This window comes from Rhincodon typus, chromosome 20, assembly GCF_021869965.1.
Source record: "Rhincodon typus isolate 14 chromosome 20, sRhiTyp1.1, whole genome shotgun sequence".
Taxonomy (NCBI): Eukaryota; Metazoa; Chordata; class Chondrichthyes; order Orectolobiformes; family Rhincodontidae; genus Rhincodon; species Rhincodon typus.
Window position 1 is genome coordinate 34,314,016 of NC_063351.1, and position 20,657 is coordinate 34,334,672.

At 42.6% G+C, this 20,657-nt stretch overlaps 1 protein-coding gene across 1 annotated transcript in view; it reads left to right on the forward strand.

The window, feature by feature from the left end:
- atrnl1b (attractin-like 1b) overlaps positions 1-20,657 on the forward strand; it is an 843,599-nt gene that overhangs the window by 24,365 nt on the left and 798,577 nt on the right. The window contains exon 4 of the mRNA XM_048609206.1: positions 444-646. Within this exon, the coding sequence (XP_048465163.1) occupies positions 444-646 (203 nt within the window). The remainder of the gene's footprint in view (positions 1-443; positions 647-20,657) is intronic.

Genomic DNA, 20,657 nt, shown 5'->3' on the forward strand with positions numbered 1-20,657 from the left:
AAGGTAAAAGTGGAATGAGGATTGGGCAAGGTAAAAGTGGAATGAGGGGTGACTGTTACTGTAATAAGGTGTGCATGTAGCTTATAAGGATTTTTTTGGTTTGTTTCTCAATCGTAATTGATATATATACTATTGTCACTGAATGTTAGCCATGAATTTGACCAGAATTTTTAAAATAGGAATAGTGTCTTTGCTTCTTTGAGCAAATGTTGCAATACAAGTAATTTAAATGTGTGATTTTAATAAATTGCTTGCTTAGTTTTATTGCAGCTACTCCGACTCCTTTTGTACCTTTAACTAAAAATAACATTTTCTGTAACAACATAGTCTTTGTGAGGAGCAATGCATTGTTTGCAATGCTTTGTTCACAATTGCACTGTTGGATACTCTGGAGTGTCTTGTACACGAAATATATTTTCAAAAGGTTTTCATCTTTCTTTAAGGATTAATTCCTGCCCAAACAATTGCTCAGGCCATGGAAAGTGTGTGACTGGAAATAGCGGCAGGGTATTCTGTGAATGCGATGAGTATTGGAAAGGGGAAGCTTGTGACATTCCATATTGTAAGGACAACTGTGGAAGCCCAGATCATGGCTACTGTGACCTAACTGGAGAGAAGCTCTGTGTCTGTAATGACAGCTGGCAAGGTAAGTTGATTTAACTGCAACATTGATATATAATGTATAACTGACAGAAATGAGCTACAGATTCAGCCATTCAATACCCCACAGCATCAGGAGAAAATGTTATTTACAGTGAAACTTGACCTGCACGTGGAATAATTGAAGCAAATAGTACAGCTGCATTTAAGGGAAATTGGATGACTGTGATGATGGAGAAAGACAGGAAGAGATAGATATTTTGAAGAAATCAGGTATGAGGAGACATACAGAGCATAAAGGTTGGTCTAGAATTGCTGAACTAGTTGTGATGTCTGTGCTGTAAAAACGTGTGTCCTTCAGCATAACCATAATTTCTTCTGTAACATCATAAAATATGCACCTCCTTCTGCCTGAAAGCAGAGAAATTTCCTGGTTAAGGCAAAAAAAAATGCCCCGTAGCTTTACATCCCTTTTGCTTTTATGTCGTTTAAATGTTCCCCATTCAACGTTATTAAGAATACTATTTGATTGAGACAGAAATTCAATCTATTCTGACACTTGCCAGAAATGATGGTGTTATGTTTAGTCTCTATCAACAATTGGAGTTTTCCTTTCACATACGAACGTGGCTAGACCAATGCAGATGTTGGCTCAGCAACAAATGTGTGTTTTGGGATGGTCAGAGTTGGCAACTTTGTCCTGCCAGGTTGTGTCATAGATATGTCTGAGGAAAATTCCATTTCTTTCTTTTGTTTGTATTTTAACTATAGTGTAAGAATAAAATGTGTTTTGCTTCAAGCCTGGTAGTTTCACCAATAGAATTGCATCCAGAACACACACTGCCTTACACTTGCCTTCAAAAATAAGAAAATGTTGGCGTCTGGGCCACCATCTTAGTATATTTTGAGGGGTTTTGGTCCAGTCCATGCTTTCTTGTGGGGTCTTATTTTGCTGCTGCCTCCAATACAGTTTAAATCATTGTTTCAGTACTTGGTTATCTTGAAAGATTTCTTAAGTAGCCAAATAAAAGATAATTTGTGGTGAATTATCCATAACAATAGTATTTTTCTTGCACCAGCTGCACTAAGGAGGTAGTTTCATTTGTACATCCTCCAGTTCTGAAACCATAATGATGTTCAGATTGATATATTTAGCCAAGACCTGCAGGACCAAAAGGCAAATACATTTCCCAGCAGAGAGATATTGAGCATTGGTGGCCATTGCTATTGATACCTTTGATCTGTTAAGTTACAATCTTTGTGTCACACTCGTCCTGGGGAATATGCCAGCTGCAACCAGCAGGAGAAACTTTTGAGTAGATGCTGCAAGAGTGCCAGTTCCTGTACTTGATGAGCTCAGGTGGAATAGCCTCATTGCCATGAACTTAGCTAAACTCTTCCACTGTGCCTTCAATATCTAGCTTTGTTGAGACAACCAGACTTTATTATTATTAATACAGTTCCAGATTGTATTCTATGCACCTCCATTGGCTTTTAGCAGTTGTTAGTGACCTTGCCAGCTTTGTTTTAAATGAAATATTCTTTTCTGCTAATAGATTTATTGCCTATTGATTTTTGTACATGCACCTGACATTTCTCGTGTTGAACAGCAACTGGATAATCTGGCAAAGTTCTAACCGATAATTGATGCACTCCTGGCAATCCCTACAAGGGACTAGGCTCACAAACTAGGCAGATGAAATGTGAGCAAACTAGAAGCTTTCCTGTGAAGAACACTCTACCCTCCAATGATAGAACCCTACACAAATGATTAATAATTTATTCTCTCTATCTGCCTCTCAAATCAATCGGGACGAGTGAACAACTTTTAGTATCTGTGCTCCATGCTATTCTTCACTGCAAAGAAGAAAGGCCAGTTTCGCAAGGAGCTTGACATTGTTATCAGCAGAATTCCTCAGTCAGAATGTTATTGTCTGCTGGGGATTTCAGTGCAAGAATGGGCATGGGCCATGATGTGAGACACTCTTTCCTCTGCTATCGGGGCCTGGGAAATGTGAACCGACAAAAGCTACCTGACCTTTGCTGTTAGCAAGAGCTTTGTACAATTAGCACCTTCTTTCAGAATAAACCAAAGAAGTGTCCTGAATACAAAGATTGAGACATTGGGACTTGCTGGAACATCAACAGATTTGACTGAACAACATTCTCAACACACAGCTGTTACAGTGGTCACTGTGACACTGTTCACTCTGGATGTCTTTTAGGATGAGGATGCAACCCTTGTAGTTTTGTCCTTCATGCAAGAAATGCTGTGCTAGTATCAGCAACAGCCATAATTCATATCCAGATTAAAAAGCCAAATCCATGAATTGATCGAACAGGTGCTCTGCAGCATTACCACAGTGTGGAAGTGAAGTAGGGAATACGCTTTGAGGTGCTATCCACAATATTATGCGCACTATATAGGGGATACTTGTGTGGAAAAGTGCTGGCTGATTCAAGGCTAACATTGCTGTTATGGAACCTGCTATGAATGCAAAATGGCTTGCTTGCAGTTACAAGAATGATCCACACTGGAGGAAAAAGAGTTTCTTGAAATAAGGAGCCAATAGGTTACAGTCTAATCTCTTGTAACAAAGTGATAAGTGCTTTCACATCATATTATCTTAAAAGTGTGGAGTTCAGTTTCTTCAGATATGAGTGGTTAGAGTTTTAGAAATACTCAGACATGTGATCAACCAAGGTGAACTATCCTTGTCAGTATTAGGCTGTTGACAGCCATGAGTGGCTGATCAAATCATTCTCATTCAGCACCTCTTCACTGCCATCCAGCTAGGTGGGTCTACCCTTGCAGTTTTAGTTATTTAATTATATTCAGAAAATTGTCATCATTGGCTGGCTGTTCTTTCCATTCATGTATATTTACTTCTAATAAACTCTAGGACCCCGCTTTGTCATCTACATCCAGGCTGTTTATAGCATGATTCAAAACCATGACAGTTTCCACATGTATTCTCAACTACCACCTATTGTGATCTCTTCACTATTACTGAATTATCAAGCTGCTGTTATGATATTGTGAGACTGTTAGTTTTTTTTTAAAAAAAGACTCCTCTGCTAACTGAAAGAAATTGGGAGTCAGTGGGGAGAGGGTAATGGCAGCAGGTTGTGAATTGTGCATCTGAGATTCATAGAACCAACTGGTTTTCAACATCTGTTGGGAGTGGGGCTAGCCTTATGGAGAGGTAAAAGAACCCTTTTGGGTATAGTCCTAGGCAAATAGAGTATACTGTGGGGGAAAATGTGAAGTTGTTCATTTTGGAAGGGAGAGTAAATGAATAGAATGTCTCCATTTAAGTAACAAAGTGCAGAATGCTGCAACACAAAGGGATTTGGGGTGCTTGTGCACAGAAAAGATAGCACAGGTACAGCAAATAAAAAGGAAGGCTCATGGGATGTTGGCCCTTATTTCAAGGGGTTTAGAGTACATGAGTAGGGAAGTATTACTACAACTGTACAATGTGCTGGTGAGCCCACATCTGGAGTATTGTGAACAGTTTGGGCGTCCTTAAGGAAAGATGCAGTTCTGTTGGAGACAGTTTAGGGAAAGTTCACAAGGATGAACCCTGGTGTGGAGATATTGTCTTGTTTAGACTTTGCTCATAAGTTAGGACTGTACTCATTTGAACTTAGAGCAATGAGAGGTGATCTCATTGAAACGTTTGGGATTCTTAAGGGGCTAGGCAGGCTCAGTGCGGAGGGGATGTTTCCCCTGTGGGAAAATCTAGGACCAGAGGGCATAGTCTCAGAATAAACAGGTGTCAATTTAAGACTGAGAGGAGGAATTTGCTGAGGGTTGAATCTCTTTGGAACTCATTGCAATTGATCTGTGGGGACAGTCCTTGTGTATAGTTAATGCTGAAATAATTATTGATTAGTAAGGAAATCTAAGGGTTATGGGAAAAGGGCAGGAAAGTAGACTGAGGTCAGTCTCAGCAGTGACAGCAGCAGCAACTATAGAGTAAAAGAGAGCAAACAGCGACAGCAGAATAAACACCTGAGGAGTGGGGCCTGGATTAAGATCAGTCTGAGCAGTAACTGCAGCAGCAATAGAGTGAAAGTGTGAATCTGGGTGTGAACAATGGCAGTGTGGAGCTGAATCTAGGGGCAGAGCTTTGGATGTGATGTTACGACTCAGTGATATAGGCTTAGCTTTGCATGTTGAGTAGTATCTGGAGCTGCAACTGGCCTCGCTGTGGACCATCCATGATGCTGAAAATGTTGTGGATAGCACATCTAGTGAGCTGGTCACACCGCTAGTAAGGACTAGACGGAGATGGGTGACCACCAGGGAGACAAATAAGCATGGGCAGGCAGGAGCCGTCTTTGGCCATTCTCCTCTCAAACAACAGGTATGCCGTTTTGGATACTGTTGGGAAGGCTGCTGGTCTCGGGAAAGCAGCAGCAGCCAGATCAGTGGCACTATGATTGGTTTTGTTGCAGAGCAGGGAGAGTCAGGTGTTGGCAAGCAGTAGTGATAGTAAGCTTTTTAGACGGAGGAACAGGCATTTGTGGTTACAAGCAAGACTCGGGTGGTGTGTTGCCTCCCTGGTGCCAGGGTCAAGATGTGTGAATGCGCATAAGATATTCTGAAGGAGGAGGGTGAGCAGCCAGAGCCGATGGTCCATAGTGGGTACCAATGACATAGCAGAAAAAGAGGAGCCCCTGCAAAGAGAGTTTGGTAGGAAGTTGAAAAGCAGGACCTCTAGGATTGTAATCTCGGAATTACTTCCTGTATCATGCGCCAGTTAGGCAACACATAGGAAAATATCAATTAAATATATGACTAAACAGCTGGTGTAGGAGGGAGGGCTTCAGGCGTGTGGATCATTGGGTTGTCTTCTGGAACAGATGGGACCTGTAAACTGAAGGGGCACTAATATCCTGGCAGGGATGTTTGCTGGTGCCATTTGGGGAGGGTTTAAATGAGTGTGTCATGGGAAGCGGAGTACTAGGTCAACAAATAAAATGACAGAGTAAGAGTCTGAGACTAAGACCAATAAGACTGAAGAAGAACAGGCAGAAGTTATTGAACATGGCAGGACAGGTGGTCTGAGGCGTGTTTGTCTTCATGCAATGAGTATGACAGGAAAGGCAGATAAACTTAGGCTTAGATTAATACTTATTATTAAGATGGTATAGCTTTTGCAGAGACTTGGTTGAGAGAGGGGCAAGACTGTCATTTTAGTGTTCTATGTTATAGGTGAGACAGAGAGGGAAATAGGAAGTGGGGGATGTGTTACTGATGAGAGAAGAAATCACAACTGTATTGAAACGGGGTCGCCTTGGAGGCCTCACCCAATGAGGCCGTATGTGTAGAACTCAGGAATAGGAGGAGTGCAATTAGTTTGGGATTGTACTACAGGCCTCCCCACAGCCAGTGGGTGATAGAGGAACAGATATCTGGACAGATTATGGAAAAAATGTAAACGCAACTTGATTGCTGTGGTGGATAACTTTAATTTCCCCTATATCAACTGGGACTTGCTTAGTGTCAGGGGCTTTGATAGAGGAGAATCAGTGTGTCCAGGACAGTTTGTTGAAACCATCCTAGGCCTGATATTGGGGAATGAGTCTGGCCAAGTTACCAAAGTTTCAGTTGGAGAGCATTTCAGGAACAGTGACCATAATTCTAAGTTTTAAGTTACTGATGGATAAAGATAAGAGTAGTCCTTGGGTGAAAGTACTGAATTGGAGGAAGGCTAGCTATTGCAATTAGGTTGCGACTGGGGAATGTAAATTGGGTCAGCTGTTTGAGGGTAAATCCACGTCTGGCATGTGGGAATATTTTAAAGGCCACTTGAGTTCCGGAGCAGCAAGTTCTTGTGCAAGTGATGGATAAGGATGGCAAGATTTAGGAACCTTGGCTGAGGGAAAATTTGAGAGCTTAGTCAAAAAGAAAAAGGAGGCATATGCAAGAATTAGGAAACTGAAGACAGAAAAAGACCTCAAAGAATACAAAATTAGCAGGAAAAAAACTCAAGGAATTGGGTGGGCTAGAAGAAGCCATGAAATGTCTTTGGCAAACAGGACTAAAGAAATCCCAAGGCTGAGCTTGTTGACTTGCTCGCCAAGCTGGCTTGTTTTTGTTCAGACATTTCGTCACCATGCTAGATGACATCAGTGGAGCCTCCAACGAAGCGATGTTATTCTACTCCGCTTGGAATTTATACTGTCCGGTCCGTTGTGGTGAGTACTGTCATTTCCGGTTTTGATCTGTATGGGCTTGTATATGGGGTCCAATTCTGTATGTTTGTTGATTGCACTACAGATGGAGAACCGTGCGTGTCTATGTTTGGCTTGGGCTACTATGGTTACCTTGTCCCAGTTAAATTGATGGCCTTCATTGTCTGAATGTACAGCTATTAAGAAGAGTTTGTTGTGCTGTTATGCTGCTAGCTGATGTTCATGTATTCTGATGACTAGTTTCCTTCCTGTCTGTCTGATGTAATGTTTGTGACAGTCGTTGCATGGTATTTTGTAAACCACATTCGTTCTGCATATTGTGGGAATGGGGTCTTCTAATCCTTTGTGAGTGTTTGTCGTAGAGTGTCTGTAGGCTTGTGGGCCACCATGAATCCTAGTGGTCTTAGGAGTCTTGTTGTCATTTCTGAGATGTTCTTGATGTAGGGCAGTGTGGCCAGTGTGTTAGGTCGTACTGTGTCTTCCTGTTGTCTGTTTTGTAGGCATCTGTGGATGAAGTAGCGGGATATCCATTTAAAATGAGGATCTTGTATAAGTGTTTTTTGTCTTTCCTGCATTGTTCTGGAGTGTTGCAGTGGGTCCTGTCCCATTTAAATAGTGTTCTAATGTAGCTTTGTTTGTGGACGTTGGGGTGGTTGCCATGGAAGTTGAGGATTTGATCCGTATGGGTTGCTTTTCTGTATCATGAGGTTTGGAACTCCCCATTTGTCAATTGCTCTACTTTAACATCCAGAAATGGAAGTTGATTGTTTTCTTCTTCCCTTGTGAATTTAATCCCTGTGAATACACTGATGATGAGGTGGTGGGTCTGTTCTAACTTGTTGTGTTTAATAATGACATATGTTGTCTATATACCAGATCCACAGTTTAGGTTGAATGTGGAGGGGGGGTGGTGAGCCCTGAGATGGGTGACCCCATTGGTGTACCGTTGATCTGTTTGTATATTTGACCATTAAAGACGAAGTGTGTGGTGAGGCAGAGGTCTAGTAATTTTAAATATGTTGTCCTTGCTGATGGAGTTGCTCGTCTGCGTTGCTGTTTCCTCTAGTAATGTGGCCACTGTTTCTTTGGCTAGAGGGATGTCGACTTGATGTGAATAAAGCTGTGACGTCAAAGGATACCATAATCTCGTCGCTGATTTTTGTTCTTGAGGGTATTGAGGAAATCTTGGGTTGAGTGGATAGAATGACGTGATCCGTTGATGAGGTGTTTCAATCTCTGTTGTAGGTCCTTGGCCAATTTGTGTGAAGGTGTGCCTGGTAGGGAGACAATGGGTCTGTGAGGGATGTCTGGTTGGTATACTTCAGGCAGCCCATAGAAGCAGGGATGTTTGTGCCTTCTGGTTTTGTTCTCATGAAGTCTATCGACGCTGCATTCATTAGTCGCTTCAATGTCTGGGTGGTCCTGTTAGCTCGCTGTGGTGTTGGGTCTATTGCCACCTGTTGGTAAGTGGTTGTATCTGTAAGGAATGTCTGTGCTTTCTTAACGTAGCCTGGTTTGTTCATCATGATGATCATGCACCCTGTGTCTGCTGGTAAGATTATGATGTTCTTGTCTTTCTTGAGTTTATCTAGTGTGTTTTAAAAGCCAAGAAGGTTGCCTCTGTACGATGGGACCTTGGTCAGATGGGCCAATGGGCTGAGGAGTGGTTGATAGAGTTTAATTACGATAACTGTGAGGTGCTGCATTTTGGAAAGCAAATCAGGACAGGACTTGTGCACTTGATGGTAAAGTCTTGGGGAGTGTTGCTGAACAAAGACTGGAGTGCAGAGTGCATTGAGTATATGAGTTAGGTCATGTTGCAGCCTAACATTGGTTAGGTCACTTTTGGAATGTTGCATTCAGTTGTGGTCTCTCTGCTACAGGAGGGATGTTGTGAAACTTGAAAGGGTTCAGAAAAGATTTACAAGGATATTGCCAGGGTTGGAGGGTTTAAGCCATCAACAGAAGCTGAATCGGCTGGGGCTATTTTCCCCCAGAGTAGAGATGGAGGAGTGACCTTGTAGAAGTTTATAAAATCATGACCGGCATAGGCTGAATAGCCAAGGCCTTTTCTGCAGGGTAATAGAGTCCAAAGCTAGAGGGCCTAGGTTTAAGGAGAGAGGGGAAAGATTTAAAAGGGACCGAAGGGACATCTTTTTCACACAGAGGGTGGTGCATCAGCTGGAGGAAGTGGTGGAGGCTGGTACAATTACAACATTTAAAAAACATTTGGACACCTATATGTGTAGGAGAAGTTTACAGGGATATGGGCCAAATGTAGGCAAATGGGACTAGATTAATTTGTTGTCTCTGGCATGGAACAGTAAGACTGAAGGGTCTTTTTGCACACTGTACAGCTCTATGACTCTAATAGTATGCATTCCAGAATGCTGAGGGAGGCAGGTGAGGAAATTACTGGAGCCTTGTACTAATTTCTGTATTGTCTTTAGGCACAGGTGGAGCCCCAGAACATGGTAGAGTCGCTGACATTGTTCCTTTGTTTAAAAAAGGCAACAGGGATAATCAGGAAATTACAGGCCAATGAGCCTTCCTGCGGGAGGTAAATTTATTGGTGAAGGTTCTTAGGAACAGGATTTACTCACATTGTGAAATATGGCCTTATTAGCAATAAGCAGCATGGCTCTGTGTGGGGAAGGTTGCATGTCTCACTTGATTGACACTTCCTCAAGAAATCCGAAGATGATTGGTGAGTCAGGGAAGTAGATATGGACTTTAGCAAGGCCTCTGATAAGGCTTCATGGCAAGTTGATATAAAAGGTGAAGTCATGTAGCTCAATATGTTTTAGAGAATGTAGGTGGTCTGATTAGGAGAACTGCGGCCACATTTGGAATATTGTACACAATATCAGAAGAATGTGGAGGCTTTGGAGATGGTACAGAAAACGTCTACTAGGATGTTGCTTGGTTTGGAGGGTATTAGCTTTGAGAAGAGATTGGACAAACTTTGTTTTCACTTGAACGTTGAAGGGTGAGGGGCGACCGAATAGAAGTTTACAAACTGAGGGGAATGGATAGAATGGACGGTCAGAATATTTTTCCCAGGGTAGAAATGCCAACTACTCGAGGGTGTAGATTTAAGGTAAAAAGGGGGGAAGTTTTTTTTTTTAAAACAGCAAGGTGGTAAGTGCCTGCAGTGTGCTGTCAGAGGAGGTGGTGGAGGCCGATATAATAGCAACACTTAAGAGGCATCTTCACAAATATATGAAAAGGCAGGGAATAGAGGGATATAGTCTGAATCAAGGAAAAGGGATTTCAGTTCAGAAAGGCATATCATTGCCTTTCAGTTGTCTGAAGGGCCTGTTCCTCCACTGCATTGTTCCTTCTGAGTAATTTCAAATCAGTCATGATCCTATTGAATTGTGGAGCAGGCTGTTCCTGTTCCTGTTTCTGTTTCTAATGATCTTATGATTCCTCTGGGATTACTAAAGTCGACATGACTGAAAAGAAAGTTTATGAACTCATTCACTTTTTCTTCAAAAAGAAAAGTTTTCATAAAATCATTGCTTGCTTTTTCCACTCTCTTAATCATACTGGATTACTGGGCTATCATTACTGGATTAGTGCTGCCTGATTGATTTCCCAACTTTTCATTATCACAGTCTACAGCACAGAAAAAGACCACTTCAGCCCATCATCTGCACCGATCAAAAAACCAAGCACCTGACTATTCCAATCCCATTTTCCAGCACTTGGTCCATAGCTTTGTATGCCTTGGCTTGCAAATGCACATCTAGGCACGACTTAAACATTGAGGGTTTCTGTCTCTATCACCGCCTTGGCAGTGAGTTCTGGATTCTCCTTACCCTCTGGGTGAAGGGTGTTTTGTGACATTCCTGCTTGACTCCATAACCTTTCAACCCTTTTCTTAACAGCAATCTATTTCCCTCTGCCTTAAAAATACTCAAGATCTGTTTCCACCACCTTTTCAGGAACAGTGTTCCAAAGATTCACTTCTCTTTGAGAGAAAAATAGTTGCCTGAACTGTTTAAAAAGGTGACCCACGTGTTTGGTCACCTCTTCAAAGAATTCAATAAGGTTTGTGAGGCATGATCTATCCCTCACAAATCCATGCTGACTATCACGAATCAAACTGTGTCTTTCCAAGTGATCATAAATCCTGTCTCTCGGAGCCCTTTCCAATAATTTTCCCACCACTGCCGTGAGACTAACTGGTCTGTAATTTCCGGGGTTATCCCTGTTGCCTTTTTTGAACAAGGGAATAACATTTGCCTCTTTCCAATCTTCCGGCACTATACCCGTGGACAGTGAGGACAAATAGCTCATCACCAAAGGCCCTGCGATCTCGTCCCTCGCTTCCCATAGAATCCTTGGATAAATCCCCTCAGGCCGGGGGGACTTATCTATCTTCAACTTCCTCAGAATTCCTAGCACATCTTCTTTACTAACATCAACCTCCTCTAGCCGACCTGCCTGTTTCACAATGTCCGCCTCTACAACTAGGTCGCTCTCAGTTGTGAATACTGAAGAAAAGTATTCATTAAGGACCTCTCCTATCTCTTTAGGCTCTGTGCACAAATTCCCTTTACAATCCTTGATCGGCCCTACCCTTTCTTTGGTCATTCTCTTGTTCTGCACATACATGTAAAAAGCCTTGGAGTTTTCCTTGATCCTATCCGCCAAGGTTTTCTCATGCCCCCTTCTAGCTCTCCTAAGCCCTTTCTTCAGCTCCTTCCTGGCTAACTTGTATCCCTCTTGAGCCTTTTCCATTCCTCTTTCCGTAAACCTTACATAAGCCTCCTTCTTCCTCTTAACCAGTCGTTCGACCTCTATCGAGAACCATGGCTCCCTCACTCGACCGCATCTTCTCTGCCTGCTAGGGACAAACATATCGAGCACATGCAATATGCATTCCTTAAACAATCTCCACATTTCTGTGGTGCTCTTCCTTGACAGCATCTGTTCCCAATTTATGTTAACCAGTTCTTGCCTAACTGAATTGTAATTACCCTTCCCCCAATTATAAACTTTACCCTGCTGTATGTACCTATCCTTGTCGATGACTATTGTGAAAGAAACTGTTATGATCACTACCGCCAAAATGCGCTCCTACCAACAGGTCTAACACTTGGCCCAGTTCGTTGCCTAGCACCAAATCCCAAGTGGCCTCTCCTCGTGTTTGGTCTATCTACATACTGTGTCAGGAATCCTTCCTGAACGCACTGGACAAAATCTGCTGTATCTAAACTATTACAACTAAAATGTTTCCAATCAATATTTGGAAAGTTGAAGTCACCCATGACTACAACCCTGTGACTTCTGCACCTTTCCAGTATCTGTCTCCCAATCCGCTGCTCTACTTCTCTGCAACTATTAGGGGGTCTGTTTTTAAAAAAAAAAAAAAAAAAAGCCCCAACAAGGTGACTGCTCCTTTCTTGTTCCTGACCTCAACCCAAACTGACTCTTTAGACATATCATTCTCGAACTGCCTTTCAGTAGCTGCTATACTTGCCCTGACTAGCAATGCGACTTTCCACCCTCCCTGTTTCTTTTAAAGCATCTAAATCCCGGAACTTCCAACATCCATTCCTCTCCCTGAGTTACCCAAGTTTCTGTAATGGCCACAACATCGTAGTTCCAAGTACCGACCCATGCTCCAAGTTCATCCGCTTTATTTCTGATACTACTTGCATTGAAGTATACACACCTCAAACCACCTGTGTCCGCAATTACGCTCCATCGACCATATTTCTTTATAAACCACCTCACTCCCTGTTGTGTCTGTTGGAAGGCCGAATACCTCATCCTCTGAATTATAAATCCGGTTCCCCATCCCGTACAGCTCTAGCAAACCTCCCTCCCAGGATATTTGTGCCCTTCCGGTTCAGGGGCAACCCGTCCTTATTGTACAAGTCCCACCTTCCCCAGAATGTGCTCCAATTATCCACATAATGGAAGCCCTCCCTCCTACACCAGCCCTGTAGCCACGTGTTTAGCTGCACTCTCTCCCTATTTCTTACTTTGTTATCACGTGGCACTGGTAGTAATCCAGCGATAACTACCCTGTTTGTCCTGGACACAGCTTCCAACCTAACGCCCTGTACTCGTTTTTCACATTCTGTCCTTTTTCTACCAATGTCATTGGTACTGATGTGTACCATGACTGCTGGTTGCTCACTCTCCCCCGTAAGGATCTTGAAGACACGATCCGAGACATCACAGACCCTGGTACCCGGGAGGCAATATACCATCCTTTCATCTCGTTCGCATCCACAGAACCGCCTGTCTGTGCCTCTTACTATTGAATCCCCCACTACAATTGCTCTCCTATTCTCCCGCCTTCCCTTCTTTGCCACAGGGTCAGGCTCAGTGCCAGAGACCTGTCTACTATGGCCTTCCCCTGGTAGGTCTTCCCCCCAGCAGTATCCAAAACGGGTATACTTATTATTGAGGGGAATGGCCATAGGGGATCCCTGCACTGTCTGCCTATTCCCTTTCCCCTTCCTGACAGTCACCCAGCTACCTTTTTCCTGTACCTTGGGTGTGACCACCTCCCTGTAACTCCTTTCTATCACTCCCTCAACCTCTCGAATGATCCGGAGTTTATCCAGCTCCAGCTCCAGCTCCCTAACACGGTTTTTGAGGAGCTGGAGTTGGGTGCACTTCTCGCAGGTGAAGTCAGAGGGGACACTAGCAGTGACCCTTACCTCCCACATCCTGCAAGAGGAGCATGCAACTGCCCTAGCTTCCATTCCCTCTACTCGAGATTTCCAGAAGAAGAATAAAAAAAAAAAGCCTTACCTTACCGAACCTCCACACAGTCTTTTTTGGTTAGAGGAGGAGGACGGGTGGGAGACACTACACGTGTAGTGTTTCAGGTTTAGCCAATGCCCGAATTTATCTGTTTCTTCCTGGCTCGCGTTCCCTCCACACACCTGCCGCTGAAAACAAGAAGGCCGCTTGCTGCACGAGGTAAGTTTTTTTTTTTATACAGGGAGAAACAAAAACCGCCTTACCTTCCCATTGGCACTCTGGCTCACGCTGCTGCTGGTGAAAACAAGAGGGCCGCTTGCTGCATGAGGTAAGTTTTTTTTGATGCTAAAGGTCAGGGAGGAAGTAGCAGATGCTCAGCGGATTTTATTCCAAACTTCACTAGGTGAGGTGCTGGGGGACTGGAGGAATGCAAATGTGGTTCCCTTTATAAAGGGTACAAAGGCAGTACCAGGCAATTATAGTTAGTGTCAGTTCAGTGGTGTGCAAATTATTAGAACCAATCCTGAGAGATCAGATACTGTTACTTAGAAAGGCATGGGATAATTAGCGTGGCTTGTTAAGGCAAGGTCATGCCTTACAAATTTGAATGAATTCTTTGAGGAAGTGACAAGGAGGTTTGAGGGTAGTGCAGTGGATGTTGTCCACATGTATCTCAGTAATGCATTTGATAAGGTCTCACATAGCAGATTGGTCAAGAAAGAAAGGCCATGGATACGGAGTATTATGTCAAACCGATCCATAGTTTCTTAACAGAAAACGAAAGATAACGGTCGATAGTTTTCCATTTGCAAGGGCAGCTGTTACAAGTGATGTTTCACAGGGCTAAGTGCTGGGACTTGTCGTTTGTTTTATACATTAACAATTTGGACTTGACTATGGACGGGACGCAATTGGGAAATTTGCATAAGACACAAAAATTAACCACGTAGAGGATAGCTATAAGCTAAAATGGGTCAGTGGAGTGGGCAGAAAAGTGCGATAGTAGTATGCCTTTAAAAGAGATTTGGTGTGTGCTGTTTCTCTTGCAGAGAGGTATTGCCATATGGGTGCCGAAATGTGTACTTCAGAAGTGGTGGCTGAACAGCTTTGAGCTCCCCAAGTATTTTTCTTTTTAAGTAGACAAACGAAGCATGAGCGGGTGGAATCAGGTTCACACAGACCCAAGGTTTTAGCCGATAGATACAGCTTTCTCTCTGCAGCAGCAAAAAGCTTTAATCCTGTCTCTGCTGCTAGACTGTTTCTTTCAATGTTGCTATCTCCTATCCAGTCCAGGAGAAAGGAAGTGAGAGAAATCTGTTTTGCTGAATTTGCTTTTGCCAAGAGTATGCTTATAGGATGTTGCCTTATTGGAACAGTTGATGACTAGTTAAATAAAACATTATTTCATGTATATCAACAAAGTTAAATTTATGCTAATTCTTTTGTTTGTATTTTAACTGTAGAGTAAGAATAAAGTATGTTTTGCTTAAAGCCTAGTAGTGAACTAATTGAATCACATCTGGAACACAGTGCCTTACACAGCCTTTAAATGAAATGTAAAGTTAGAGCTTAGGCTATCTCCTTGATATATTTTGGGGCAGTTTGGTCTGGTCCATAACAAGTGACAGATGGAGCTCAACTCTAAGTGTGAGGTAATGCGAGGTAAAACAATAAGGGGAATACACAATAAACAGGAATATATTGAGAGGGTAGATCAAGTGAGAGATCTTGGTGGTCCCTACAGGTAGATAAGGTTACAAAGAAGGCTCTTGGAATGTTCTCCTTCACTGGCAGAGGTCTAAAATACCGAAGTAGGGATATAATGGTGAAACTGTACAAGACGCTGGTGGCGCCACAACTGGAGTAATGTATGCAGTGCTGGTTACCACATCACAGAAAAGATGCAATTGCTCTGGAGACAGTAAGTAGATGATTTACTAGAATGTCATCATAGCTGGAGAATTTTAGCTACAAGGAGAAATTGGCAAGGTTTGGGGTACTTCTGCTGGAACAGAGAGGCTGAGGAGTAACATGATTAAAGGTATATAAAATCAAGAGCAGACAGGGAAAATCAGTTACCCTTGGCACAGAGATCAAAAATCAGGGATCATAGATTCAAGAAAAATGGCAGAAGGATTAGAGGGGACAAGAGGAAAGCCTTTGAGCAAAGGGCAGTGGGTGTCTGGAATTCACTGCGCGAGTGGAGGTAGAGACCCTGAACTCTTAAAATACCTGGATCTGCATCTTAAGTGCTGTAAACCACAGGGCTATGGGCTGTGTGTAGGAAGATGAGATTAGAAAGATTGGCATAGACAAGACAGGCCGAACGGGCCCCATTCTGCGTTGTATCATTTGTATGGTTCTATGGTGTAAGTTTTATGTTGAAAGTTTATTGTACAATATTTGGAAACTTAGTTTTTAAAGTAGAGAAATGCATTTTTAGTTTCAGTTCTGAGAGGTGACTTTTCTTTTGTTAAAAAAAAAGGTCAAAATCCTTGTTTAAAACCTAAATCATGTGACTAAAGCTAAATAGACAAAAATAGACAAAGCTCCTTAGTGAAATTACTGAGGTCTTTACTAATTTCATATTTTCATACTACAGAGTGCAAGCGAAATGGAAAGGGACCACAGGTAGATTTAATTCAGAGAAAATATACATACTAGCAAAAAGGCAACTTAGTTTTGGCAGTCTCCAGGCTGTCAGAGCTAGAAAGAAGTCTTGAGCTGTTTTAGCAGCCCAAGCAAACAGTGCTGGGATACGCCCAAACATTTTCCTTAGAATTCAGTGACTTAATCTGTCAGTTGTGACATAAAATGAGATTGAGTTTGAATTTTGAAATAGTGGCATGTAGGTTTTAGTTTGTGTAAGAGGTTTAATGATTAACTTGTCAGTATTTCTACAGCTTTATTTTATCTCTAGAATGGAGCAGAGATCACAGTCACTGTTGATGGGTATCTGTTTCCATCAGAAGAGTGTCATGAACAGACAGAGTAAACACTGAGCAGCATTCTCATGCTTTTAAATGGGCAAGAGTAGGCTAACCTGAGGTTAGAGATTGTTTGAACAAACTATCCTGAAAGCAACGTGTTCTGGAGCCCACTAAAGAACAAGCTGTACTAGGTTTGGTATTATGCAATGAGAGGAATAATGAATGATCTCAGTGAAGGCACTTTGTGTAGCAGTGACCATAACATGGCTGAATTTTACATTGTTTGAGGGAGCAGAAGAACAGGTCCAAGATTATAATTTTAAGAAAAGGCTATTATGAGGGTAGGAAACAGAGCATATCATTCCTAAAATCCCAACTTATCCTTTGATGACAACTATCAAAGGAGAAATGCAAGAACCTAAAACTGGAGACGTCAAGCAAAGTCAAACTTTTTTGGTCAACTTGAATTCCTTTTCAATCTACTGGAGTTGATCATAGAATTCATAGTGTGGAAACAGGCCCTTTGGCCCAACAAGTCCACACCTCAGAGCATCCCACCTAGCCCCCTTTAACTCATCTATTCTACACATCCCTGAACACGATGGACAAATTAGCATGGCCAATCTTTTTATAGGCAGTTGGTGTTCATGTACCCTTGTTGTTAGTTTCCTTCCTGTTTGTCAGATGTAGTGTTTCTCACAGTCTCTGTAGAGAATCTTATAGATGACATTGGTCCTGTCCATAGTGGAGAGTGAGTCTTTGGTTCAGGTGAGCAGTTGTCGTAGGGTTAATGTGGGTTTGTGTGCCACTCTGATGCCCAGTGGTCGTAGGAGTCTTGTGGTGAGTTCCAGTGTGTTCCTGATGTAAGGTAGTGTGATGAGTGTGTCGGGGCGTATAGTATTTTCCTGCTGTTGTTAGTGTAGGCATCTTCTGACCCAGTTTTTTTTGGATATCCATTATCTTTGAAAACCTGGAAGAGGTATTCTTCTTCTTGGGGTAGTTCTGTGTTGCAGTAGTGTGTTGTTGCTGTTTAAATAGTGTTCACAAGCAGCTTCGTTTGTGTGTGTGTGTTAGGATGGTTACTGTTGAAGCTCAGTACCTTACATCAGGAACACATTGGAACTAACCACAGACTCCTACGACCGCTGGGCATCAGAGTGGCACACAAACCCACATCAACCCTACGACAACTGCTCACCCAAACCAAAGACCCACTTCCTGCCAAGGACAGGACCAATGTCATCTACAAGATCCCCTGCAGAGACTGTGAGAAACACTACATCGGACAAACAGGAAGGAAACTAACAACAAGAGTACATGAACACCAATTGGCTACAAAAAGACACGACCAATACTCACTCATCTCTATCCACATGGATAAGGAGAACCACCAATTCGACTGGGACAATACCAAGATCCTGGGACAAGCAAAGCAGAGACAGGCATGGGAATTCCTAGAAGCCTGGTACTCCACGAAGAAAGCCATCAATAAACACACAGAACTCGACCCCATATACACTCTACTATGAAGAAAAACCAGAAGTGAGGCAATCCAGCTCAACGGACTCCAGAGTTTTAAAAACCAGGTAGGAAAACGCATTGGTGCTTCATCGGAGGCTGCACTGATGACGTTACCCAGCAGGGTAATGAAATGTCTGTGGTAGAACAAACCTGCTCGGCGAGCTAACCAACCACAGCACCCACAACCCGAGCTACAAATCTACTTCAAAACCTTATATCATTCCTTCTCAACTGCCATTGATTATTTAGCCAAGAGTGCTAACCTTCTCCTTTTGTGTCACCCACTCTATCCTGCCTGAAAACTCTATCCAGGGATATTGAGCTGTTATCTCTGCTGTTCTTTTAGCCAGGTTTCTCTAATAGCAACAACATCATGCTGCTATGTGTCTGAGCCCTTAGTTCTCCGCCTTATTTGTAATACTACTTTGCTGTATGTTTTAATTCATTTCTTTTGTCTTTCCAAGTCGTTGATTACATCCTTAATGTTCTACCTCCTGTTTCCTAATCTGAATCTGATCCATCTACGACTCCTCTTTGGTTCCCATCCCCTTGCCAGACTAATTTAAAACCTCACCAATGGTATTGGCGAAAGCCATGAGAATCTTTGTCCTGACGAAGGGTTTCAGCGCAAAATGTTGACTTCCCGGCTCCTCGGATGCTGTCTGACCAGCTGTGCTTTTCCAGCTCCATATTTGTCAACTCTAGCTTTCAGCACCTGTAGTCGTTTGTCTCCAGAATATTTGTCCCATCTCTGCCCAGGTGCAACACGTCAGGCTTGTAGAGGTCCCAAAAATGATGCTGGTGCCTCAAGAATCCAAACCCTCCTTGGTACAGTTTCTCCAGCCATGCATTCATCTGATCTATCCTCTTATTTCTGCTCTTGCTAGCACATGGCATTGGCGGTAATTTGAGATTAGTACATTTGAAGTCCTGCATTTTAATTTATCTCTTCCTTTACTCAGATCTCGCTCCCTATCTTCTGCATACAAACCCATGTTTTCCTAGCTACCATGAGTTCTGAGGAAGGGTAATCAGACCCGAAACGTTAACTCTGATGTTTTTTCTTCACGGATGCTGCCGGACCTGCTGAGTTCTTCCAGCAACTTCTGTTTTTGTTCCTGATTTACAGCATCCGCAGTGCTTTTGGTTTTTATTAGGCAACATACCATCTTGGATTCGTGTCTGCAGTCACAGAAGTCTGTCTGTACCCCTTACTTTTGAATCTCTTATCACCATTGCCCTCCTGCTCACTTCGTCCCCTTTTGTGCAGCAGAGCCACCTGTGGTGCCATGACTTAGCTGATGCTGCTTTCTGCTGAGAGGCCATCCCCAACCTGACAGTATCCAAAGCAGTATATTTGTTTGAAAGAGGGATGACCACAGGGGACTCTTGCACTTCTTTTCTAAGCCTTTTACTTTCTGATGGTCACCCATTCCCTTTCTGTCTGTGTAATCCTCACCTGTGGTATGACCACCTTGTTGAAGCTGCTGCCCATCACATTCTCAGCATCGCAGATGCTCCGCATTGAATCTAGCTCCAGCTCCATAAAAGCAGTTAGCCAGTAGCTGCAGCTAGGTACACTTTTTGGACATGTCATCCAGTGTCCCTTATTTCCCACACTGCACAGGAGGAGCGCACCACAGGTCTGTGGTTTCCTGTCATGACTTCTTTAGGTAAAACAGGTTACTCCCTTTAAGAGAATTGAAGTAAACTAGGGACTTCCTCCATTTCAAACACTTGTATTATAATTACATGTCCCTACCTTTCATTTAAGCTGATGTCTCATAGCTTAAGAGCTGCAGGAAAACACTCTGCATGTATCACCACTTGGCTACTTCCCTCGGGACTGTCACTGACAGACTGAGCACTGCACTCAGCTTTTCAGCTTCACCTACTCCCTGTCTCTCTTAATTTCCTGTTTTCACCCAACTACAAAACACTCTTCTTTAGCCAAATAGCACTAATGTTCCCTTTTTATAGGCCCCAAAAGCAGTGCTTCTGAATGGGATCAAACCAGATTTCCCATTAACCAGCTTCAGCTGAGAATAACTCAGCTGACTCCTGTTTCAGTAATATGACTAAAACTAGACCTAATCAAACACAGAAGCTTTTTGTTACTAGATTCAAGAACTAATTTAGCTTGAAGATTAGCCCTGATATAAAGTTTAATTCCCACTTGCCCATTGCAACTTACCCCTTAGAACTCTGTTTTCACCCAAATCCAAAGTGCACTTGTTTAGCCAAACAGCACTCAATCCATTGAATACCTTATTCAAAAAATTAGTTTATTGCATATCTTCATAACACTTCACTGGCATGTGGAAACATTAGGTAGATAAGTTTTCAATATTATCTGTTAATTGTAATTCACTTCTGGCTGATACGCTGCTTTGGAAAATAAATTTCTATTGGGTGTCTGCCGTTTTTATTGTCTAGTAATAGGATTTGAATAATAACTGTGCAGGTTAGTAGCACCGTCATGTGGACATGAACATGAATAACAATGTATTTTTCCACATGGTTGTTGGCTTTATTTGCTTTCTGTAAGCATTATTAATCTTTTATTTGACTTGATGGAACCAGTTGCAAGAAGATACTCTTGTTCAGTAAAGTCATTAGCCTGAAGTTTTCAAAAAAAGTCATTGCTGATTTATCATATTTTTGACT